This window comes from Zingiber officinale, chromosome 3B (genome assembly GCF_018446385.1).
Source record: "Zingiber officinale cultivar Zhangliang chromosome 3B, Zo_v1.1, whole genome shotgun sequence".
Lineage (NCBI taxonomy): Eukaryota > Viridiplantae > Streptophyta > Magnoliopsida > Zingiberales > Zingiberaceae > Zingiber > Zingiber officinale.
In genome coordinates this window covers 120522745-120549373 of record NC_055991.1, presented here as the reverse complement: position 1 = coordinate 120549373, position 26629 = coordinate 120522745, and the positions used below count along the sequence as shown (strand labels likewise).

Genomic DNA, 26629 nt, shown 5'->3' with positions numbered 1-26629 from the left:
ATGCACGCATATGCTATTGTGACTTTGAAAAGAAAATAAGCAAGTTCTAGAGTTTCAATTGCTATGAGTGCATGCCACACAAAGATAAAATAGTGTTTAGGCTTAAAGTGGCCCTCTCTAGGTATTTTTATGCAATCAAGCTCAACTAATCAAATTGGAATCCACTACCATTTTAACCAAAATCATGTAAGTAGAGTATCCAATCATGTCAAATGACCTAAAGTTGATGATCAAATTTAAGAGACTTTTACCATCTTAAAAGTATTACTAAGCAATTCATGGAGAATTTTTATTCAAATGACATGCTATGTATACCAAACTAAATGCAAAGTATGTAAGTAAAATGCAAAATGCAAAGTATGAAACTAAAGAAATGTATCAAGAATTTATTAAAGAAAAAACTAAACACAAGCATGAATTAAAATGCAAAAGGAAGCTAAATTAGAACCAACTCCCCTTTCATTTCCCGGTGGTTGAAGAAGGTTCAAAAAGAAGAATCCACCCCGGAAGTGGAGTAATCATGGTTCTAATCAAATCCTTCTTATTACTCATTTTTTCCTTTCAAAACTCTCTCCGGAGGTCTTAATCGGTTCAGTTTTAGCACCCACTCCGGAAGCTTATGTTCTCCTACAACATCAGTAAAAGAAAACACCTCCTACACGCATGTGGGGTAAAAAGAAAATAGGAGAATATTAGTGTGGGTAAAAGATATATCAAGAAATGCATCACATCTAATAAAATCAATAATTGGTACCTCTATAAAATTCTCTGAAAAATTACACAAAATACTCACCTTGTCATCTTGAAAGGTACCTGGAGTGGTGATTATTACCTCCTTCTCATCTACTAATGGCTCAGACTCCAGTTCTGGTGTGTGTACATCTTCATGTAGTGATTCTTGGGTGCTTGGCTCCATAGCACAAGTCCCTACACTTACATCCTCTATTCTTGGTGATTCTTGAGGTAATGCTTCCAGTAAGCACTCCCCTACACTTATATCATCTTCTGCAACAATACCTGCATCTTCAACAACATCTAAAGCAACACTATCAGTAGAATCAGAAATCTGAACAACTATATCATCATCACAAATAAAATTAGATAAATCTTGTGAATAAATGGGAATAGGGTCAGGCCTGACAAAATCACTACTCTCCATCTCTCCACTTGAATTATGTGCTTGTAACTGATTAATGGATGATGCAATCTGATCTAACTGACTCTGAATATTCTGTATCCTTGCAAATTGTTGCTCTTGATGCTCTCTCATTTGTTGCATAACTTCATTGCATTTCCACATTGATTCTTCAATTTGTTCTTGTGCATCCTCATACCTATTCCGCTGCTCCATAGGTAGGTAGGACTGATAGAACTGAGTCCGAGGCTGATAAAAATAATTCTCCATCCCATCTCCAAAATACTGATGATATGGATCCATGGTCACATGAATTTCCTGTTCTTACACTGAAACACTAGCAAATAAAATCAGAAGACTCAGGAACAAATAAAATCAACACATGGATATATAATCATGAAAGCAATCAAAACAACAATCCTAAAATTACTAAACATTGCATATTACAATTTCCCCGGCAACAGCGCCAAAATTTGATAATGCCTAAAATCTATATTAAATGTCACAAATAGGCTTATCAAATTAATAAAATGTATTTTCCACTGAACCCCTTAATTAAACAATAATGTCGTAGTAACGAGCCCAGGATCGATCCGAGGAATCAACAGTATGATGTAATCTAGGATTGTCTTTTTATTCCTATTTTTGGGGTTTTCGATATAAAAATGGAGTTGGGGGTTTTAAAGCTTTGAATATAAATCTACAAAGGAAAACACAACAGTAAATAAATTAACCTAAAGCATAACTAAAACCTACCTATGTGCCAACAATCAAACCTTAACGCATTGTCACTCCTACATTGAGATTAAATCATTGACACACTCTTAAACTAAGGAATGAAATACAAGATGCAAATAAATCTGATTTACAACACCAATTAAACCCTAGCTTGAATTTAAACTCTAAACACTTAACCAAGCAACAAATTAAAATTAAACTAAGCTTCAACAAGGAAAGAAATGCTAACTACTTGCATAAAAATATAACAAAACATAAAAGTAATCTGTTCTAAGTTACAAAACAATAATAAAAGTGAACTAAACCCTAACCAATCCAACTCGCAACCAATCTCACCAAACTTCACACTCAAGCCGTCACACAAGAGTGCCAAAGTCGAGACCACCCAATTTTGGACCTCAGTGGAGCATCTAAGCGGCGTATCAGTTCCAGGATTGCTCAAGAACGCCGACGGGCCACCCCCGACGAGCTAAAAACATCCCAAAACCCCAAGAATGGCCAAAATCTGAAAATCTGTCTCTGGATCTGATGGGAAGCTATGGAACGCGGATGAACATCAAGTGAAGCTCAGGAACACCGGAAGACCACCTCCAAATGTTGCTGATGGGAATCGGAGCTCAAATTTGGAGGACCACCGCCAAATCTGAGGTGAAACAGGGAGATGCCGCGAGCCAAATTCCACCGGAGAGAACACTCTCCGATGGCTCCAGATGATCGGGATGTCGCCGACGAGAAGCTCACCACCAAGATAGAAGCTCTGGAGATTGATTGGAGAAGGAAAGGGGCCGAAATCCGGAAGATTGCCGCGAGGACGAGGCTGCTGTGCGCTGTGGATCGACGAAGAAGCTGGGCACTGTAGCTTCTCTGTTTTAAACAGATCTCAGATTTGAACGGACGGCTAGGAGCAATTTGGAGCTAAATCAACGGTAAAAGCTTGCCCAAAATCCGATCCGAAGGTACTGATCTTGATCTAGAGTCTGGATCTACCCTCCCTTAGGTCGGATCGATCAGATCATCACTGGATGGCCCAGATCGGCCCAGTCTTCATTGAACGGCCCAGATTAATTCAGCTGGATCAATGGCTAGATGAACTCAGGTCTGGATCAAAACTTCTGGATCTTCATCAATGGCTCATATCTGCTCCCCATTAGGTTAGATCAGCTAGATCTTCAACGGATGGTCCAGATCTGTCCTATTCTTGATAAACGGCTCAAATAGACCCAAAGCTTGATCTTGTCTTTTGAACTCCGATTCGAACCCAATTCCGGTCCAAATAGATCCAAATCTAAGATCCTTTGATGCCTACAAAATAAGAATCAAATATTAGCATCAAATAACATCAAAAATAATATAATTTGTAATTAAGTCCAAAATCTATGCAAATCACAAAAATGTAATGTAACCATGATTTAAACTATGAAACCAACATCAAAACCATGCATATGTGAATCAAAATAATGCAGTAAAATCATGGTTATCAAGCAACCCAAGTTAAGTTAGGATAAACTAACATAAAGTTAAGGTAATAAATTTGCAATTAAAATGTAAAAATAAAAGAATTTAGACTATCTCCCCCTAGACTTAATCTTCCCTTCTCCCCTTTTGATCACATAAAAAATGAGATACCAAAAAAAATCTAAGGATAACTTTTGATTTTGAAATAATTTTAAAAAAACTTATCAAGTTTTTTAAAATTTCTGAAAATTATTTTGATATCAAAAAAGAATTTGCAATAATTTTAGAAACTTTAATTGTTGTAAAAATTTCTAAGTAAGAAAATTTCAAGTAGAAAACTTTTCTAAGTTTAAAGATAAAAAAAAATTGTTTAACGTATAAAATAAATTTTGGTAAAGCAAAGTTTGTAAAATAACTTAAAAACTTTAAGTTAAATAGATTAAAAAAATGGGAAAAAAAATTTAAGTTAAACAAATTTGCAAAGAAAAATTTAAGAATTTTCTAAAAAAAAAATTGAGTAACTATTCAAAACATTATTTAATTTCAATTTCAATTTTCTATCAATTAGTCGATTAAATATTTTATTTCAATATTTAGCTTCCGGGTTGTGGCGAGGCACTAGGCCTTCTTGGTTATTAGATCATCAACCACTTCTAGATAAAGCCTCATAAGGAAATTAAACGTCTAATTTTCTCGCTGAAAACTCTAAATCTAATTTTAATTAAGACAAGTCTTTGGAACCTAATATAGGTTCCTTCCAACTGGGTTAATTAGGAATTTCTTTGGAATGTATTTCTGAGGAATTTTCCTAATTTGTCCTTTGTGATATTTAAAATACCAGTTCAAATTATATCTTCTAATACTTGTACTATATGTGCATGTATGATTTTTCAAGTTTTTTATTTCTTTTTGTAAATTATCATTTTCTAGCTTTAATTTATCAAAATTTTCTAATGGATAATATTTTGCTAGAATTACTTTTAATTCTTTAATTCCTTTTTCTAATTTGCAACAATCTTTGACAATAATTTAACGAATTTAAATATTTTATCGGGAGAAAGAGATCGTACCTGACTTACCTTGTCGATCTCATTGTCCGTGGCTCCCCCTCAACTACTGCTTTCTTCCGATGTCACTCCCCCTTCATCGATGCTCTTGATGCTCATTTCGGAAGAGCTTTCTTCGTGTTTGTCTTGATGACTTGCCATCAACGCAAGCCAGGAGAAAGCCTCAACTTCCGATTCAGACGACGTTTCATCCCACGTTGCCTTTAAAGTCTTATACTTGTTCATTTAGACAGGCTTCTTTCCTTTGTCCTTATCCTTGTTCCTTAACTTAGGGCAGTTGTCCTTAACGTGCCCTTCTTCGTTGCAATGGTAGCATCTAATTGTCCTTTTCTTTCTACCGTACGGATGGTTAGTTTTTCTTGATTTAAATAAACTTTTTAAAGTGTCTTACCATCATTACCATTTCATCGTCATCGAGAGAGGATTCTGACTCATGTTCATCTCTTGTTGCCTTGAAGGCGATGTTGTGCTCCGGCTCCTTCGTACCTGTACATCTCGATTCATGCACTTCAAAAGTTGAAAATAATTCTTCTAAGATAATAGATTCTAAGTCCTTAGAGATATAGAAGGCATCTACTAGTGATGCTCATTTTGTATTTCTAGGGAATGCATTAAGAGCGTACCTTAGCGAATCTCGGTTGCTTACCTTTTCTCCGAAATTTGAAAGTCCGGTGATGAGCTCCTTAATCCTCGAGTGAAGATGCACAATCATTTCATCATCTTCAAAACGTAGGTTGGTGAGCTGGTTGTGAAGTAAGTCCCATCTCATGAGTTTGGCTTCGGACGCCTCTTCTGTTGGTGCAATCGACCTCTAGGGTTTCGATGTTTGACAATATACCTAAGTTTGGTCAATTTGACCAAGGGTTGACCCAAGCAGGACTTGATATTTGGGAGAGAGAAGTCTAGTCGGACTAGATGACTAGCAAAGGTAAGTCCTAACTAAAGGTTAGGCAAAGTGGAAGTCCTGGTGAGTGAAGCCAGGCCCTAGTGAGTGAAGCTAGGTGGTGGAAGTCCCGGTGAGTGAAGTCTAGCCCTAGTGAGTGAAGCTAGGTGGTGGAAGTCCCAGAGAGTGAAGTCGGGCCATAGTGAGTTAAGCTAGGTGGAGGAAGTCCCAGTGAGTGAAGTCGGACAATGGAAGTCCTAGTGAGTGAAGCTAGACAACCATAGGGAGGTAAACCTAGGTTATATGTGACCGATTGGTTTCCGGTCGACCACGCACGGTCGACCGGACCAGCGAATATTGAATTATGTTAACACTGCTTTACTGTACTATTTTTGCGCTAACTCAGTGTTGTAGGGAAGTCCAGCTAGGTCGACGGGTTGACTTGATAGTTGACACGAAGTCCAGACGGGTCGACGGGCTGACCAGACGTCTGGCAGGTAAGTTAAGGTAAGTCACTGGAGGGGAGTGACTTGTGAGTACGCATTCCCGGTTAGGGAACTTAGGTGTCGATCCAACTTTGATCCATTTCGGAAATCTAAATTGAGATCGTGACTATATGTAACGACTGTGCCCCTGGCAGAGCCCCCCGGCCAAGCCGTTACAAGGTCTTCCCACCCTTGGCCAGTGGATTTTTGCCTTCCCCAGGATTCGAACTCTAGACCTCCAGGATAAGTACTAGAGTTTATGAATCATGGTAGCCAAGTGAGCGTTAGAGGTGGGAAGTCCTAGTGAATAACGGCACGGCCGAGAGTCGTCGGTTGACGACATAAGGGGGCGCCAGTTGAGCCGCCAGTTGGGCCGCCCAAGGGACCTCCAAGGGGCCGCCAAATGGGCCGCCCAAGGGGCCGAGGGGCCGGGTCGTTACACTATATTCCAGTCTTGAGGAGACAAAATTTAATTACTACTCTGTTTGATTATAAATTATGCTAACTTATGTTTTGCAGGGTAGTTTTACTTTTATTTTACCTCGGACTAATATTTTCTTGCAGGAAAAGGAATTTCTGGAGAAATGTGGTACGGGTGCCCGGAAGGGATCCGGGCGCCCAGAAGGCAAAATCTATCTCGTCACAGATTTGGAGCTCACTGATTGGCCGGACCTACGCCATGGTCTGAGCACTCGGAAAGGATCAGGGCACCCAGAGCATGCCTATAAAAAAAGGCCTCATGGAGCATCAAAAACAACAACTTCTTTAACTGCTCTGCCCCTACGATGCTGCGAAGCTACTCCGACAACTTGCAGTTCAAGTTTTGTTTTATTATTGTTGTCGGTATTTCGTTTTAATAGTTCATGTACCTTATGTTGTAATCAATTTACGAACTATTAGTGATTGCCCAACGAAAACACTCAACGAGTGCGGACCTTGGAGTAGGAGTCGATGAAAGCTCCAAACCAAGTAAAACTGGTTCTGTGTTAGCATTATTTTGTGCGTTTTCCGCTGCGTACTCGCTTCAAATTTTTCGATCGTTATTCACCCCCCCCTCTAGCGAGCTCTACGATCTAACACCTTCGTGTAGCTCAAGGAACTTCTCTCAAAGCTCCTTTGCTGAGTTGTAAATGTCGATTCAGTTGACTTCTTGTGGTAGAAGGACGCTCGGCAGATGAAATTCTGCTTTGTCATTTACCACGTAGTCGAACTGCTCCTTCTTCGTCCACTAGTATTCTTCCTTACCCTCAGGTGTTACAAAACTGAATTTCATTATTAAAAGTAATTCAAAGTCGGTTTTAAAGAATACCTGTATTCTCTTTTTTAGCTAGTGAACTCCCCCTCAAACTTCGATGGGTATATGCTCGGTCCGGCCATTGATTTGGTGTTTCGATCAGCGGTTAGTCATCCTGAGGCGTCCTGGCTCTGATACCACTTGTTGGGACCGTTGACCGGCTAGAAGGGGGTTGAATAGCCCTGCACAAAATCAAAACAAACGAACCCTTCTCTGACTTAAAAGAACACTTACATAAACGATAAATAAAAGAAATTGAAAGACAGAGACTCAGAGAGTTTTACTTATTTACAACTGGGGAGGTTGTTAATCCACAGAAATGATGCGCACTAATTTCTCCTTCAGGCGGAGAAGCCTTTTTACAGCAATGAAAGCTTAGAAAGGAAGAAGCTAAACAAAACAGAAAAACTCACAAGCGTCGTATCAAGAATTGCTTGTTGTTATAAAGCTTCTGGATCAAGGATGTATTTATAGCCTTAGACGGGGCGCCTGGAAGGGGATAAAACTTTATCCCATTCACAAAGAATCGCGGTCAAAAGCGATCTGGATAGAATCACATTCCGGGCGCCCGGATTGGTCCGGGCGCCTAGACCCTTAAAGTCAACAAGGTTGACTTTTTCGGTCCGGGCTCACTGTTCCGGTTCTGCTTGCCTCGGTCTAGTTCTGCTCCGGCTTCGCTCACTTGGTTGATTTCGGCTATTTGGAATAGGGCTCACCCGAACCCAACTTCCGGACTTTTCGAGCAACCTTCCGCTCTAGCTTCTCGTCCTTCGGAAAAGTCGTGCACCTCCTTCTCGTCCGTCCGTGTACTCTTCCGCAGCACCTCATCCCTCGGACGTACCGAGCCCGTCGGCTCTCTTCTATGTCGTCCTTCTCGCTAGCTGCATCTTTTGCTCGACTTCTTGTGCTCCTAAGCTTCTGCACACTTAGATACAGGTTAAGCACAACATGACCTAACTTAACTTGCTTGATTATATCAAAACAACCTTGAGGTACCAACAAAAGGGAGGAGAGGTTCTAACATATGTCAAGCGTTGAAGAGGGGTAATTTAAAGGGAGGAGGTGTTTTGACACTGTGGCAAAAGGCGAATACGCTCGCCCCCAGCGCCCCCGCCAATCCGTCCCAAGGCCAACACGGAGGAGGTAAATCACGGGCGGCTACTAGCCTTTGGAGGAGGTGTTTTGACATGTATCAATGGTTGGAGGATGGGTAATTTAAAGAGAGTGAGAGATTTTGACATGTGTTATGTGTCAAGGGTTGGAGGCAGGAATGATTTAAAGAGAGAGAAGGTTCTGACATATGTCAAGAGTTGGATGGAGGTAATTTAAGTATCGAATTAGGAAGGTAATTTAAAGGAAATGAGAGATTCTGAATTTTTGATAAAAAAAAATAATAAACAAAATTGATTAAATAAATAAAAATTAAATAAAATTTAAAAAATAATAAACAAAATTAATTAAAAAAATAAAACTAAATAAAAATTAAATAAAATAAAATATATATATAAGTATTAATGAAAAAATAATTAAAAAATTAATTAAAAAAATAAAACTAAATAAAAATTAAATAAAATTAAAAAATATATAAGTATTAATGAAAAAATACTTAAAATTAATTAAAAAATAAAACTAAATAAAAATTAAATAAAATTAAAAATATATATATATAAGTATTAATGAAAAAAAATAAACAAAATTAATTAAAAAAATAAAACTAAATAAAAATTAAAAAATATATATAAGTATTAATGAAAAAATAATAAACAAAATTAATTTAAAAAATAAAACTAAATAAAAATTAAAAAATATATATAAGTATTAATGAAAAAATAATAAACAAAATTAATTTAAAAAATAAAACTAAATAATTTTTTTTAAAAAAAAAAGGATAGAAAGGTCATTTGAAGTTTTTTTTTCCTTTTTAGGTTTTAAAAAATTAATTGAGTTCGCTTCAGTGATTTTAGGAAAACATTAGAATTAAACTAAATTCTAATAGGGGGATTGATAAAATAAAATTGAGGGTTACATAGTCTCAATCAGTCAATCTCCGTATATTTTTCATTTTATTCTGTGAGCTTGACGACGGCGAACGTTCGTTTCACGCCTGCACCCACCCCTCTTGACCGCCTTGCGGTCCCTTTCTCCTTCTCCTCGTTCGGTCCACGCCGCCTGCAGAAAATATCGAAGCTTCCGAGAAGAAGATCCGTGTGAAGACCGCCACAGCGGAGAAGGGAGCGAGTGGCGGAGCCCGCCCACCTCAACAGCTGACTTCAACAATTCTTCCCTTTACTTATAATGATACACAATTGAACTTCTAGAGGATTGGAAGAAGGTAAAGGAGAATTTTTATTCTCGCGGTGGGAAGTTTCCCGTGGGTTTTTTGATTTAATTGGCCGTTGGAATCGGGGAAATCCAGTCACGCTTTGCTTGCTGATCGGCGGAGGACGCTAAAAGGAGTTCTTGTTCTTGGCCTGTTGATCGATAAATTTTAACGAGGGAGGAGTAGTGATATGTGGAGGGCCAAACAGGTATGGTATTGAATTAGTATGGGAGTGATTGGACTTTTGGATGCTCGTCATGACGCTTTACGTCGTTCGTGAGTCTTCCAAGGTCCTCGTCTTCCCTAAAAGATTAGTATTTTTTCCCTCTGCACTTTGGTGCAGGGAGACTTCTATCGCTCTCTTGACGTTTTATTTGTTTTGATGGTTGCTTTCGTCTTCTGTTTTGCAGCTATGGAAGAGGGTTTTCACGGAAACTTCTGTGGAACTTAAGCTTCTCAGGGAGAAGTGGAAGCTATTGCTAGCCGGACTCATATTTCAGGTATTTTCTTTTTTGTTGAAATCTCAGGTATTATTTTTTAGCGTTTATTCTATTTTCTTCAGTGTATTCCGATCTTGGATTGTGATACCAGAAGGCAGTTTTTCTTTTTCATTTTATATTTTTCTCAATCGTTTTTCTGATAGGGCAGTCTTCTTGAGTTGTGCAATCTTCTTTTTTGATTTATCGATCCTAATCAGATATTTAGTTTTTATCTCTTGATGCAAAAACAGTCATAGTTGCAGATGGCTAATAGCTTTAGCTTGCTTGATATTGTAATTTGTATGGTGCCTCCTTGGAAAATTCTGTGCTTCCATGGATTATCTAATCGTGTGGAGACATTGTTAGCAAGCTGTTTTCTTTTGACCTCCTTGGAAAGTTCAACATTAACCTCAACAATTGAACTTATTGACGTCACAGAATCAAAGAATGTCTGGATCTCTTCGAGTATAAATGGTTAAATTTATGCATTATTCTCATCTAATTGTCATTAGCACTAATATTTTGTTGACAAAATTTTGTTATCATTCCCTATTGTTTTCATGTTTGTCTTGCTGCTGTTGTCATGGTTGTTTGTGCTTTTACCAATACTTTTCTTTTTTCCATTCTTTTAATTGTGGAGCAATGCCATTATTCTTATAGAAGTAACTGTATGTGATTAATGTTTATTTGATTTTTCTTTAGTATATTCATGGGTTGGCTGCACGAGGAGTTCACTATCTACATCGACCTGGCCCAACTCTTCAAGATCTTGGGTTTATGATCCTTCCGGTGTGTACAACTGCCTAAGCCTAATTGACCCCAATTATTTGCTAGATGATTGTTCATGGTTTATGTGATATCGTATTCTTATAATTTAGTTTGATTTTAGGAACTAGGGAGAGAAAGAGGTTACATCAGTGAGACTCTTTTCACTTTCCTGTTTCTGTCCTTCGTACTGGTATGCATTTCTGTCTTTTTGTTTCTTATGTGTTCTAATTTACTGCATAGATAGTTCATGCCATAGGAAAAATATAAACTAGAGAAGCAGTGTGCCTTTAATTCTCGAGGTCGTGCCAAACTCAAAACATCATCACTCAACATGTTGGCAAGTAGCTCATAGAAGCTTTTTCATCACAGGGTGGCTGAAGCTAAATTATCTTTTGATTCTTTGTATTGTTGTGCACCATTCTGGTTTTTCAGCATTTTCGTTCAACTTTTTGTATCAGAGATATCGCATAATCATCAGTTCATCTTAAGCCATATTATTTTCTTAATACATTAGAATTCTTGTCTCATATTAATCCCTCAATTTACTCCACTGTCCCTCTTCTTATTTTTTTTCCCTGCAAATCCACATGCATGCGAAATACATGCAACCAAGGCTACTGTGTGCTGTCATATTGTCCTGCTTACATTGTAGACATGCAATTTTATGGTTTTGTATGATGATTATGATGTGATAATTGTATGCCATTTCAGTGGACCTTTCATCCGTTTGTTTACAGCAGCAAACGCTTCTATACTGTTCTGCTCTGGCGTAGGGTTTTGGCTTTTCTAGTTGTAAGTTGCCTTCATTCTATTACTTGCTTTTATCCCTGATTTATGCCATATAATGGTAAGTGATCCTTTCAGGCTTCTCAAATGCTAAGAATCGTAACTTTCTACTCTACCCAGCTTCCTGGTCCTAACTATCACTGCCGCGAGGTATCTGTCTGAAAATAGCTTGTCAATACAAATTTGTCACAACCACAATAATCAATTTGTATCACACTTTCCTTATTCAGGGATCGAAGCTTGCCAGACTGCCTCCACCAGAGAGTGTGTATGAAGTACTCCTTATTAACTGTGAGCTTCTACATCCTTGACTACATCCTGAATCATTAATTGAATCATTCCTGTATTAGGTATTTACCCTGTTTTGTCTTTCTTACAGTTCCTCATGGAGTCGTATATGGTTGTGGTGATCTCATATTTTCATCCCACATGATATTTATACTAGTTTTCACCATTACATATCATAAATATGGCTCTAAAAGGTAAACTTCTCGGTTTTAATTTTGATGATGATGGTTATGATCCAAAGGCAGGACTATACAACTGTTGCTGATTAGTGTTTTTTGAACCCTGATTTTCATAACTGCAGCTTGATTAAGTTTTTTGCTTGGGTCATTGCCATCATTCAGAGTTTGCTTATAGTTGCTTCCCGTAAGCATTACACAGTTGATGTAGTTGTCGCATGGTAGGTTGAATGAGATCCTGTTGTTTCCTTTTGTATCTTTCAAGCTTTCGTGTCAGCAATTGGATTAATTTGCGATCAATATTATTGTAGGTATACAGTAAATTTAGTGGTATTCTTCATCGACAAGAAACTACCAGGTGCATATCTGTCCTCTACTTTGACCATCTTATATATATTTTTGCATATTACAGATTGATATATACATCTCATATTCTTGTGCAGAAATGCCTGACCGTTCCGGTGGCTCCCAGCCATTGCTGCCATTGAGCGCCAAGGAAAAAGATGGAAAGTTTAGAGAAGATAGCAAGTTACTGAATGGAAATTCAGTAGATGCAGCTGATTGGGTATGACATATTTGATCAGAAATATTTCTCTCAGCTCTAGAACAGCCGATACACACTGTTATCTTTTATTACACATGATCTATCTACACAGATTTATTTTGTGATATCAAATGACACCGCGTGTTTCTACTCGTTATACAATTGTTAATCCTCATTCAAACAAGAAAGTGAGCACGCGCTGCAAGCTCAACACTCAAAAAGCTTTTTAGTTCCTTAAAATGTTAATGTTCCCGTTTGTCTTCCTACAAACACTGACGACATTATATTATGATTCATAACTTTCCATTTTTTATATCCATTACACCCTTTGTTGATTACTAAATGCAATTATCCGTGTATTCTCAAATCAGAGGCCAAGGATGCAAGCGAATGGTAAGCATGAAGATGGCAAGCACATGCACTCTGAATCTGCTCTAAATGGGGCATAGGAAAAGCCACTGGGAAGTGCACCGCTCCAATTTTGATCTTCAAATGAAGCCTGCAACCTTTTTTGGTCCTTTTTATCTTGTTCATATATTTTTTTTATTTCTCAAAATTTGTAACGATTCTTTATGCAACAAGAAAATAAATGTAGACTTCCTCGTCGCTTTAAACTGCGTTTCCTTGTGGAAAAGTGAAGTGGGATAATAAAAAAAAAAAAAAAGGGTTTCCATCTAAACAGGGAGATTGTTGGTTCTCTACCGCAACAACCCTCAACCATATTGTCTGTCTTTCAGCACAAAAAAGCATGATTTATATACTTATGGTGTCATAGAGAACCAAAAATGTTTTTGATGCTGATGCTCAGTTTGGGCTATGTCTAGCATTAATGCTTAGGTATATAATAAGGTTTGAGTCATTGTCTATAGATAATAGAGTAATGAACAAAAAGAAGATACACATATGAAGGAATATACACAACCCATGTGGAGAGTAGTAGTATAGGTTAAGTAAAGATAAGTTAATCCCGATCCTTTTGAAGGACTATGCACAACCCATTTGAAAGGTCAAAAGTTTTAACTCATATCACAAATATAATTATTTATTTGACAAATTTAAGATGTATTATTTTTTAAATGCAGGAACGGATGAAGCTGAGATATTATAAATATTAAAATTTTAATTGATGATGCTTTATCATTTTCTATCTTTGTTTTTTTTAATTTCTTTTTTTATTTTTCTATATTTCTATTTTACAAATTTTATATTCTTCTTCGTTTTCTATTGACTTATGAGCAAAAATTCAAAAGATGCCCCCAAATTAAGGGAAATATCAAACATATGTCCCTTTTAAAAAATAAAAATAAAAATCAAATGTACCTTCATTAATGATTTTACTTTGAAATTAAGTTTTAACTTAACATTATTCTAGTAGTTAACGAGTAACTACTACAATATGTAGAATTTATCCAGTAGCTACTATAAAATATAGAAATTATCCAATAATTGATATAACATGTTTAGGATAAGTTTAGGGGTTTACATCTTGTAGAAGATACTCAATAGTTGGTATAACATGTAGAAGTTATACATTAGATGCCACAACATGTTTACGTTGAGTTTAGGATTTTGGATAAAGCTATCCAGTAAATACTACAATGTGTTTAGGGTCAATTTAGGGTTTACACAGTATAAAAGCTATCTAGTGACTATTAAAATGTATATAAGCTACTTAGTATCTGCTACAATATATTTATGGTGAATTTAGGATTTAGGATTGTAGCAGTTACATAATAACTTTTATAACTATTTTAAAGTGATTTTGATTCATTTAAAATGATTTTGATAAATTTTAAATAATTTTGATCAAGTTAATAAATAATATTTTACTATTATAATGTTCAGAGATCTTAAATCTTTAACCTTATATCCTAAATTATAAACCTTAAACTCATCTTAAACATATTGTAATAATTACTAGGTAATTTTTATATGTTGTAACATTTACTAGATAGTTTTTATATGATATAAACCTTAAATCCTAAATCTCAAACTCATTCTAAACATATTGTTGTAACACTTAATGAGTAACTTTTAAACGTTATAGTAGTTATGGAATAAATTCTATATTATATATATTATAATAGTTAACAACAACTATTGTAATAGTACTATTTTTAGGATAAAATCATTGAAAGGACCTCCATTTAAAATCTTTTATTTTTTTTACCACAAACGGCCTTTTATGATTTGTAATATTTGATGTCTTTTATATATATATATATATATATTATACGTGACTTAATATGACACCTAAATACCTTACTATTAAATGACAGCACGCCACATGCCAAGTAATGGAATTGGGCTAGTCTTTATATTTATGGGAAGCAATGAGTCCTGTTAACAAGTGGAGATCATTACTTCCTATTAATCTTTTTTGTTTTGTTTTGATCTAAGAGTGGCAAAAAGATGAAATTATCATCCTAGCAGTTTCTTGACCCCGGTCCCACAAAATTCCAAAGGAAGTAAATCACGATTAATGCTGGACAGGATAAGTGACTGGGGGTCGAAAAAATTTTTGACGCAACAGATCAGGATTTTATTCCCAAGTACAACTGATGACCTTCGACCCCACGATTTCAATAACAAATTACAAACCTCTAATCAGCTAATTAGCCCGGGGGCTGTCTTGATCCAAGAGTAAATCAGGACAAGAGGATCCGATACTATTTATTTATATGTAAAAAAAATAATAAAAAAATACCACGAGTCCACGTAATTGGCGCCTGGACGAAATTTCTTATGTTAAGAGACATAAAAAAGTTGATCCTGCGAAGATTAAATAAAACGATATATTTTGGTAGGCTAACGACTCTCAAAAGCCCATATACTCTCAGGACCCTAAACCCCAAAAATATCTTCGTAACATTAACGAGTTTAAAAGCGCACGAAACCCCAAAAGCTCCAAACCGTAAGAGGCCGGCTTAAGGCAAATCACGCGGATCCGCCCTGCTAATTAAACCGCGGTAGAAAAGTCTACGCCGCTCTATCCTCCCAATCTACGTGTAGGCCTTACGCGCCGCGCGACCCCACCAGTGACATGCGAGAGGGCACTCCTGCCACACACACAACATCCTCGCCGTTCGCCGCCACTTGTGGTAGTCTTCCGGACTATTTCCCCCCTTTTCCGTTTCCCACCTTTCCCATTTTCGCGTATCGACGGTTTTTTCTCCACGTCCAGTTGCGGGCGGAACGAGTCGTCGCCGGGGAATCGTTCCGAAATTTTGAGTTACAGATGATTCCGAAGTTCAATGCTTTGGCTTTTAGCGCAGACGATGCTGCCTCTGCCGCCGTCGGCAGCAGCCGCGCGCGGTGGTGCCGGATAGGCGCTTCCGTTTGCCTTGTCTTCGTCCTATCCTTCGTGTTCCTTGTGCACTCGTCCTTTGATTACCGCTTGTACTGGTCGTTTCGTTGCCACGGCTGCATCGGTAGCGGCGAGGTTCAACTCGCCCCTGCTACCGCCGCCGCCGTCGCTCCTTCTCCTGCCTCCGTTGATCCCTCCCCTACCAATCTCTCCCACATCGTCTTTTGTATCGGCGGATCGGCGGCCACGTGGACCCGGCGGCGCGGCTACAGCGCGCTGTGGTGGCGCCCGGAGCGTACCCGCGGCCACGTATGGCTCGACGAGGCTCCGCCCGCCGGGGCGTGGTCAGCCAGCGACCCCCCGTTCCGCGTGTCCGCCAACGCCTCGCGGTTCGGGAATCGAGCGGCGCCGTCGCGGATGGCACGGATCGTAGCGGAGTCGCAGCGGCTGCACGCCCAGGACGCGTCCGTCCGCTGGTTCGTCATGGGCGACGACGACACTGTTTTCTTCGTCGACAACCTGGTGGCCACGCTGCGGAAATATGACCACGACGAGATGTACTACGTCGGGACGCCGTCGGAGAGCGTGGAGCAGAACGACATGCATTCATACGGCATGGCCTTTGGCGGTGGGGGTTTCGCCGTCAGCGCCCCCGCGGCGGCCGAATTCGCCAGAGTCGTCGACGGCTGCCTCGACCGTTATGCCAATCTTTACGGCAGCGACCAGCGCGTGCACTCCTGCTTCACCGAGCTCGGAATCCCGCTCACACGCGAGCCCGGATTCCACCAAGTGAGCCATTAATTTCCCCATCATCTCCCATCTAACTAACGATTCCTGTTGTGAATTGTGATCTCAATTATTTATTGGATCTATCCCTAAATTCACATCACGGCGATTTCAATTTTAATTATATTGCAGCTGGACCTACGAGGCGACGCGTACGGGCTTCTGGCGGCGCACCCGGTGACGCCGCTGGTAACGCTGCACCACCTGGACTACTTGGCCCCCATCAGGCCGGGTGAGGGGGGCGGCCGGCTCGGAGCCCTGCGCTCCCTGATGGAGGCGTCCCTCTTCGACCCGGGCCGCATCCTGCAGCAGTGCTTCTGCTACGAGGCCCAGCGGGGTTTCGCCTGGTCCGTCTCGGTGTCCTGGGGCTACACCGCGCAGCTGTACCCGCGCGCCTTGCCGGCCACTGAACTCGAGATCCCGCTCCGCACCTTCAAGACCTGGAGGAGCTCTAGCCAAGGGCCTTTCACGTTCAACACGCGCCCCCTGGCGGATGACCGGCCTTGCGAACGCCCGTTCCTGTTCTTCCTCGGCGGCATAAGGGAGGGCAAGCGGAGGCCCGACGGGACCGGAACCACGGTGTCGGAGTACTCCCGGTACCCGAAGGGGGAGGCAGGGCGGTGCAAGGAACTGCCCGGCTTCGACGCGGCCTCGCGAGTGGAAACCGTCAAGGTGATGGCGCCCAAGATGGACATGGCTTCGTGGAGACGAGTAAGTACTAAATTACTTAGCTTTCATGGCGAAATACACTCCACGCATTATCTAAATGACCCGAGGTGGGATTGAATTGGATGCCAGGCTCCGAGGAGGCAATGTTGCCAAACGCGGTGGTCGCGGTGGGGGCGGCGGACACTGGAGGTGCGAATAAGAAATTGCCGGCCGGGAGATCTAACGCCGCCCATGTAAATTTCCGACGACGGCGGACTGATGCATGAGAGGAGGAGCGGCTTCTGTAAAAACTCAGGATATGAGGTTAAGGCCTTTTAGATTATACAAGTCTTATTCATAATCACATAATAAAGATTATTTCAGTTCAAGTAAATACATTTCAAGCGTTATGTGGCGGCTTCTGTAAAAATCAGGATATGAGGTTAAGACCTTTTAGATCATACAGGTCTTATTCATAATCACATAAAAAAGATTATTTCATTTCAAGTAAATACATTTCAAGCGTTATGTATAATAAATAAAAAAAAGTTAATTAGAGTTGAATTTTGTATTGGCTCGAGACACCCTGATACAGGATGTTATGAGCTGATTCCTTCCCTTCTTTCAAAATGTAAGGTTCCCAGCATATGAGATTAGCTTCCTATTAGTTTTTTTAATATATATATATATATATATATGCTCGGACTTAAAGTCAGTTGGACCATTTACAAGGGACAATATATAATCGGTTAGAGAATAATATATATTTAACGGAGAATATTTTGATTTTGATGTATACATGTAATGAAATCTTCTTATGAGGATGGTTGTACATCTTCGATTACCTAATATCAAATATTCTTGTATTATTGTGAAAGTTATAAAAGACGGTTTATATACATGTAATATAAGCTTCTTCGAAAGGTGATTGTATATCTTCCATACCCTGACACAATTTGATATCAGATATTCTTTGTCGTCTTATTAATTGCAGAGATTGTGAGAGGCAGTATAAAAAAGGTTCTTTCCGTTGGTTAGATACGCTCACATACATGCGCATCCATACTACTCTTGTACTGCTCCTCTTCTTCGACCCTTTTTGTCGATGCTACTGCTCTTACTTGAGCATCGGAGTACCTGCTCCAGGAACCCCCTCCCTGGTTCTCTCTTTAAGCTTCCCCTTTGCGCTCTCTTTGGTATACGCAAAGAGGATCACCCAGCTCTATCTTCCAGCTCATTCTTCTCTTAGACAACATTAGAGGCGCCTGCCCAGTACCTCATCTCCCTCAATTTCAGACGAGATCAAATTTAGCGTCTGCATCATTTGTAGGAACTTCACTTGAATCTGAACGGCGGAGATGAATGAAACTGGACAAGTCACCATAGTTACCTTGCCACAAGAAGATCTGGAGTTGCTAATAGCTGCCCGGGCGCAGAAGTTATTGCAGCAATAGCAACAACAACAACAAGCAGCAACCGAGGGTCTTTACCAAACGACCCGATTGCCTCAAGGGAGAGCCCTCATATCGAACGAGGGACCCGAGTAGAAGGTCCAATTGGGTTCCATCTGGTTCCTCCTCCATCGACGGTTGGCTTCATGCAAGCGTCTGCACAATCGATTAGTCTTCCTCCTGTACCCCCGTCCATGGTCGCATATCACTAGACATTGTTTCACACGCCCTCTGACGAGATGGACCTAGCGAAAAGGCTCCAAGGATCATCTTTTGAGGATGCACCCGCTCGGGATTCGTAAAAGGGAGAAACTCAGGTCCCTAATGGTTCCCCTCGAGTGAATAAACTTGTCGTTCTCTCAAGAAATTTGGGAGGACAGATTGCTAAGCCATTTCCGACCCTTGACGATCGGAGAATACGGAGGAGCTACCAATCTAGAAGACCATCACTCAAGTTTGAAAATGTAGTCATCTTTCACTAGCACCATTTTGCCAGTAGCAAGAGGTATTCAAAGACCAGTTTGAGTATGTTCTCGCTCAAGCAAGGGGCTAAGGAATCCCTGCGAGCATACATCAAACGATTCAACCAAGTAGCACTAGATGATCCGTTCATCACTTCCAAGATATTAATAAGTGTCTTCTCCCATGACCTTTTAAAATGAGAGTTCTTCCAAGTCCTTGTCAGAAAGCTCATAAAGGACTTCGAAGACCTGTTGAGGAAAACAATCAAATACATTAATACATTAATGTAGAGGAAGTTCATGCCATCCTAAAAAAGGAGGAGACTGTCTCAGCTCCGATCAACCAAGCCGATCGGAGACCACCATCGTCTCCGGAATGCCCCAGAGACCCTCGCCCAAATCCCCTGCGGGTCTAGGAAGAGAGAGCAATGGGTAAGTGGATCAGTCACCATTTGAAAGGCGTAGATATTTTTTTGATTACCATCAATCCTCTCACCATGCTACTAGTGATTATCATCAGCATGCCAAGATGCTTCGTCGAATGGTGGAGTCAGGAGAAGCGATTAAGGGATCATCCTCGCTCCCCTCTCAAGGATCTCCCTCAAGAACATAGTGGGAAGTCTAATGTTCAGACTAAACATCTGATCAACATCCTCATTCGAGATAAATTTCAATCGATCGTCCACTCGGTAACTCCAACTAGTAGCTCAGCCATACCAAGCGGCTCCTCTGTCCCTGTTTAACAGTTTGATATTATTCTCTCTGGCCAGCTCAATAGATAAGTCTAAAATTTAGATTTTATATTTTAAAATTTAAAATATATCTCTATTTTTAACAATGTGGAAAGTCCAATCTCCATGACATTTGAGTCATACACTGTGTCTCCAGCTCTCCAAGACATTCTGGTCATACATTGTGTCTCTAGTTCTTTAAGGCATTCGAGTCATACACCGTGCCTCCAAAATCTAAAGTATTTTGGTCATACATCGTTCCTCTAGCTCTCCAAGGTATTTGAGTCATACACCGTGCTTCTAGTTCTCCAAGACATTCAAGGTCATACACTGTGCCTCCCACTCTCCAAGGCATTCGGGTTATACACCGTGCCCATATTCCAGACCCTCGTGTCACTCGGCTGAGTTATAAGTGACTCTGCCCTTGCGTCTGTCTCAGACTCTCGTGCAGCCTGACCGAGTTATAATCGAGCTTGCTCTCATGCATATGTACCAGACTCTCGTGGCGACTGACCGAGTTATAAGTGAATCTTCTCTCACGCATGTCCCAGACTCTCATGCCACCCGACTGAGTTATAAACGAGCCTTCTCTCGCACCTACATACTAGATTCTCGTGCTGGCCGACTGAGTTATAAGCGAGCTTGCCCCTCACGCCTGTCCCAGACTCTCGTGTCGCTTGACCGAGTTATAAGCGAGCTTACTCTCGCGCCTATGTTTTAGACTCTTGTGTCATTTGACCAAGTTATAAGTGAGCATGCTCTCATGCCTATATTCCAAACTCTCAAACTGCTCGACCGAGTTATAAGCGAGCATGCTCTCGCGCCTATATTTCAAATTATTGAGCTATTCGGCCGAGTTATAAATGAGCACGCTCTCACGCCTATATTCTGGACTCTCGTATTGTTTGGCCAAGTTATAAGTAAGCATGCTCTCGCGCCTATATTCCAGACTCTCTTGTCATTCAGCCGAGTTATGTGAGCATACTTTCACGTCTATATTCTAGACTCTCATGTCGCCCGATCGAGTTATAAGAGAGCATACTTTATCGTCTATGTTTTAGACTCTCGTTCCACCTGGTCGAATTATAAGCGAGTATGTTTTTGCGCCTATATTATAGACTCTCATGTCGTTTGTCCAAGTCATAAGTGAGCATGCTCTTGTGCTGATATTCCAGACTCTCGTGACTTTTAACCGAGTTATAAGTGAGCATGCTCTCGCGCCTATATTCCTGACTCTTGAGCTGCTCGACCGAGTCATAAGCGAGTTTACTCTGGTACCTATGTTCCAGACTCTCGAGTCGCTCGGCCGAGTTATAAGTGACCATGCTCTCGAACCTATGCTCTAGACTCTTGAGCCGCTTGACCGAGTAATAAGTGAGCATGCTCTTGCACTTATGTCCCAGACTCTCGAGCCTCTCGGTCGAGTTATAAGGGAACATGCTCTCACGCTTATATTCTAGACTCTCGTGTTGTTCGGTCGAGTTATAAGCGAGCATGCTCTTGCGCCTATATTCTAGTATCTCGAGTCGTTTGGTCGAGTTATAAGCGATGACTGTAACATTAATGGGTGATTAAAAGCATGACCATCTGGTCGAACCAACCGATTGGGTTATTAGGTGGAAATAAAACTCGGGTCTAGTCAATCAACCATGAACCTTCTTTGACTAGATTTGGATGGGAGGTTAGTGATATGGTATGTTATGAGTGGATCCAGAGGTAATGTGGAATTGATTATCAAGATGATGTGATAGTTAAAGTCAAGGTGAGGTAACAATCAAAATCCAAGTATACGTATCCAAACGAATCACCTCTCAGAAGTAGGGTTTCCAACATAAACCCGAGCGTGCATAGAGCCGGTCAGATTTACAGGGCCCAGATCCCCACTCTTCCAATGTAAGGTTCTCAATATAAACCCGAGCGGCCCTATAGCCTATCGGACATAAGGGGCCAGGCTCTAAAGCCAGTCAGGAATACAGGCTTAGCTCCCCACTTTTCCTATGCAAATCTCTCAGTGTATATCTGTCTAGAGGCAGAGCCGGTCGGACTACCTTCAAGGGACATCATTGTCAGGAAATTACAACAATCTGTCAGAGAATAACGATTACCTATTAGGGAATATTCCAATACTCTGACATATTTATGCAACGGAACCTTCTTATGAGGGTGATTGTACATCTTTCATTATCTGACATCATATATTCTCAGCCGTATTATTACGAAGGTTATAAAAAATGATTCATATACATGTAACATAAGGTTCTTCAGATTATGACTGTACATCTTCCATCTCTCGACACATTCTTACACTAGATATTCTTTGCCGCCTTATTTAGTTGCGGAGGTTATAAGAGGCAGTATAAAAAGGGGTCCTCTCCATTGGCCAGGTACGCTCACTTATGCGCATGCACATACGCATCCATACTACTTTTCTACTGCTCCTCTTCTTCGACACTTTTTGTCAGTGCTATTGTTTTGACTTTAGCGTCAGAGTATCTGCACCAGGGACCTCATTCCTGGTTATCGCTCTAATGTTCCCCTTTGCTCTCTCTTTGGTATGTGCAAAGACGATCGCTCAACACTATCTTCCAACACAAATTCTTCTTCCAGTCAACATCAAAGTCACTTGCCCAGTATATCATCTCCTCCGATTTTAGATGGGATCACACACAAATAAACTAGTTTTTTCTTTAAAAAATATTCTTTATTTTTATGTCAGTTAATAATTGATCAATTTAATCAGCATAAAGAATCTCTAGTTCTTAATAACAGAATCGTATATTTCAAGTATGATAAATGTTAATTCAAAGCTATATAATCTCGACTATTAAATTATAATTTAGATGTATTATAGTACCATATATTTTTTAAAATGATATCAAAGTATTATAAAAGGTTAATACAAGAATAATCGACATACTACCAAAAGGATTATGTAGAGTATGATATTTACTAAAAGACGTATCATGCTTTTACAAGTACTAAAAGGTGTATTATAAAATGTGAAATTCCTATTATACCCTTTCCGCCAACATGATATTTTCTCACCCCATTTTCTAATGCTTCCGAAGCACATTGAATTGTTTAGATTTAAAAAAATCATTGATGGTTCGGATGCTGATGGTGTCAATATATTTCTCTCTCCCTCTCTCAACCCGTGCAACCTGCGTACTTTTCTTAACTCTCTGATAGCGAAAATCTTTTGCACAATTTTAGTTGCGAGATCATCCCCACCAAAAGACTACTTAAGTGTCTTCGTGTGTCCGTTAGGCAACATCAAGCGTTTCCAACGGAAGCAAGTGGACTGGGTGGTTCATCCTCTACTGTGAAGTTTAAGGTTTCTATCAATACTCTCCTTTCATAATGATGGAAGCAAGTGGGTTGGGTGGTTCATCCTCTGCTGTTAAATTATCCGCAAAGGTATCACCTTCGAAACCATCAGATTTGCAAAGGCCGAACCAGTTGGGACAGAGACTACATTGGAACAACGTGTTAGGTCACTTTAACAGTTTTTTTGAAACATCCACAAAGAAAAGAAGGCATCATGGATGTGTTATTTTACATCATCGACACATATCAATGATCAAACAGTTCTCCTTTAGTATTTTCTTGGAAATACAAGAAATGTAGCATATCCGTGGTATATTAGTCAATATATTTTAAAATTAGGATTCAAGTTCTCAAACATTTAGATTCTCAGGTAGAGCTTATAATTATGGAATTTAAGCACAAAGTAGTAGTTTATTTAAATAAAATAGTTTAATGTAACACCCCAAAATTTAATATTTGGAGTCCTAATAGTAATTTAAAAATATTTAAAAATGCTATAGCAATATTCTAGGGATTTTTAGAAATTTTTAGAGTATTTTTACGTAATTTTTGGAAGTCGTTTGTTATTTTTACTAAACGAAAGAAGTTTCGATAAAAAAAGTCTAAGTCGAGATTCGAACCCGAGACCTCCGGCCAAACCAAGCTTTAAGCGAGTCTAGCTGACCAAGTGTGCAAGCAATCATTGCTGATTAAAAGAAGAATGAAATGTATTTATGTAGTAGAAGTTAATAACAGGAAATAATAAGAAGGAAAAGGGTTGCAGCCGAGATTTGAACCCACGAGCCAAGCCTTAACCCATGCGCGGCTAACCAAGTGTTCACGTGGTCGGTTCTGTTTAGAAAAGGGTATGATCCGGTGGTAAGAGCCCGGGACTCCCTAACGAGGGGTCAACGCCACGTGGAGGTCAAATGGCCAAGTAGCCCGCCGGAGAAGGGTGAGCCGACCGGACTTGGAAGAAATGGATAAGGCCGATCGGCTGACCAATGGACATTCGGTAGTAAAAGGCACCCTGACCGGGTTGGGGTTCCGACGCTCAATGAAACAATGTCTCAGAGCCGAGAAGAATTCACTCGCCTGGAAGTCTCCCCGGCATCTCAGCACAAGCGACAGGCGAGATGTGAGGGTCGTCCGGCCGGCGCAGGGGATGAAGGCCGTTCGGACGATGTTCTCCGTCCGGCCGGACGTACGTCCCGGCCGGCGGTAAAGGAGAACAGGAACATCTCCTGATAGCCGTCAAGTCACATGACTAAGCCATACTCCTAGTCTGACAACGGGGTGTCTTGTTGTCCCATCGAAGGCGCGATGGGACTGTTGCAGTATGGCGTCAGGTAAGTTTTCTGACAGGCACACACCGAGGCATGGGCTGCGGATACGCACGCGCCTCGATAGGCGTGTAGGAGCTATTTCAGTTAAAGTTAGCCGTAAAGGCCGTCGAGCTCCGACGTTAAATATCGAGAGACGAGCCGGCGTCTATAAACGTCCGAGCGGAAAACCGTCGAGCGCCGACGTTAAATATCGAGAGACGAGCCGGCGTCTATAAACGTCCGAGCGGAGGACCGTCGAGCTCCGACGTTAAATATCGAGAGACGAGCCGGCGTCTATAAACGTCCGAGCGGAGGACCATCGAGCTCCGACGTTAAATATCGAGAGACGAGCCGGCGTCTATAAATGTCCGAGCGGAAGACCGTCGAGCTCCGACGTTAAATATCGAGAGACGAGCCGGCGTCTATAAATCCTCCGAGCGGAAGACCGTCGAGCTCCGACGTTAAATATCGAGAGACGAGCCGGCGTCTATAAATCCTCCGAGCGGAAGACCGTCGAGCTGTCTATAAATGTCCGAGCAGAAGACCGTCGAGCTCCGACGTTAAATATCGAGAGACGAGCCGGCGTCTATAAATCCTCCGAGCGGAAGACCGTCGAGCTCCGACGTTAAATATCGAGAGACGAGCCGGCGTCTATAAATCCTCCGAGCGGAAGACCTTCGAGATCCAACGTTAAATGAACGCAGCGTAAATTCAGTCGCCCGCGTCCTTGAATGCAGGAAGCGAAATTAATTCAAAGGATGGCTAAGGGTTACGCCGATCGGCAGTATCGAAGTTAGCCGCGAAGACCGTCGAGCTCCGACGTTAAATATCGAGAGACGAGCCGGCGTCTATAAACGTCCGAGCGGAGGACCGTCGAGCTCCGACGTTAAATATCGAGAGACGAGCCGGCGTCTATAAACGTCCGAGCGGAGGACCGTCGAGCTCCGACGTTAAATATCGAGAGACGAGCCGGCGTCTATAAACGTCCGAGCGGAGGACCGTCGATCTCCGACGTTAAATATCGAGAGACGAGCCGGCGCCTAAAAACATCCGAGCGGATAGCCAGTCACATGATGCAATCAACGATAGCCTGGTTATACGGCTGAGCGGCTCGCTTATCAAAAATGTACGGAAAAACCCTTTGGGGGTAAGGCACAAAGAAAAAGTGGGTCAGTGGAAGTTAGGGATATTAGCATGTAAATGCCGAGCGTTTACGTTCGAAAGCCTAGCAGTTACGCGGTCGCATGATAGATGTCATTAAGACGATCGAATTGAGCCGGACAGAAGCGTGGTGCCGAGCGGAAAGGATATAAAGAACACTTTGGCGTGACAACAGAAAAATGCCTTGCTAAAACAGAAGTGAAAGGAGCAGAAGGTCATCTATTACTCATTAGGTAAATCAAATAAGTCATTACAGAGATAAGTTGGGCCGAACGGAGGGAATACAAAAAAGTTCATAAAAACGCTCCTCACACATCAAAATCAAAAAGAGCGTCGGGGATGTCGTCCATCACGCTCGCGAGGTCCTCGGGGGGGATGGTCAGCTTGGCAGGCAGGTGGCCTTTGGTCTTCAGATAGTCCACCGCTGCCTTAATCGCCTCCTCGAAAGTGAGGGATATCTTGTCGGTAAACTTCTCTCCGAAGTCTTCCGAGCGGAGGAACGCCTTCCTCACTTCTTCGGAGCGAGCCGACTCCCCCTCTTTATATTCTTTGAGCGCGGCGTGGGCAGCGTCGCTGGCGGCCTGAAGATCCTTCAAATCTCCATCAAATCTTTGGAAATCGGCCGAGCGGTTCTCCTTCTCGGTGGCTAGCAGGGCGTCCAAATCTTTGATGCGTTGTTCCAGCCCCCTGATCTCCACCTTCATGTGGTCCATACATTGATGGCCTGTTGCTTCCGAGTGGTCGCCGTTTTGATCTCTTTATCTCGTTGCTTGATCATCGTTTCATGCCGAACGACCTTGCTCGCCAGATCGGAAGCCCTTTTCCGTTCGGCATCCAGTAGTTTTTTGGCCTTCTCCAGAGCGGCCGTCGACGGCCCGGCACCCCCCGCAGCTTTTTGTTTTTTCAACTCGTCCTCCAGTTCGGCCAATCGATCGCTAATGGCGATCTGCTCCACCCAGTTCTGCTAGCAAATGGGGACAGGTTAAAAACATAATTTAAATACGTAAACAAAGAAACAGAGCATACCCCGGTGGC

The 26629-nt window shown here is 41.2% G+C and overlaps 2 protein-coding genes across 3 annotated transcripts; both read left to right on the top strand.

The window, feature by feature from the left end:
- The first annotated feature begins 9115 nt into the window (after nucleotides 1-9115).
- Nucleotides 9116-13032, top strand: LOC121967489 (phosphatidylinositol:ceramide inositolphosphotransferase-like). 2 transcript variants are annotated; one of them, XM_042517749.1, is made up of 12 exons: nucleotides 9116-9667; nucleotides 9788-9877; nucleotides 10559-10645; nucleotides 10746-10814; nucleotides 11336-11416; nucleotides 11489-11560; nucleotides 11641-11701; nucleotides 11790-11892; nucleotides 12000-12095; nucleotides 12186-12232; nucleotides 12318-12439; nucleotides 12790-13032. In XM_042517749.1, the coding sequence occupies exons 1-12, from the start codon at nucleotides 9626-9628 to the stop codon at nucleotides 12865-12867; spliced, it is 948 nt and encodes a 315-aa protein (XP_042373683.1). In that variant the 5' UTR covers nucleotides 9116-9625; the 3' UTR covers nucleotides 12868-13032. The 2 variants fall into 2 exon arrangements, with proteins under 2 accessions (XP_042373683.1, XP_042373684.1); XM_042517750.1 differs by having other exon boundaries at nucleotides 9117-9585.
- Nucleotides 13033-15446: 2414 nt separating this feature from the next.
- Nucleotides 15447-17553, top strand: LOC121967488. The gene is made up of 3 exons (XM_042517748.1): nucleotides 15447-16514; nucleotides 16644-17222; nucleotides 17310-17553. The coding sequence occupies exons 1-3, from the start codon at nucleotides 15462-15464 to the stop codon at nucleotides 17415-17417; spliced, it is 1740 nt and encodes a 579-aa protein (XP_042373682.1). The 5' UTR covers nucleotides 15447-15461; the 3' UTR covers nucleotides 17418-17553.
- The last annotated feature ends 9076 nt before the right edge of the window (nucleotides 17554-26629 follow it).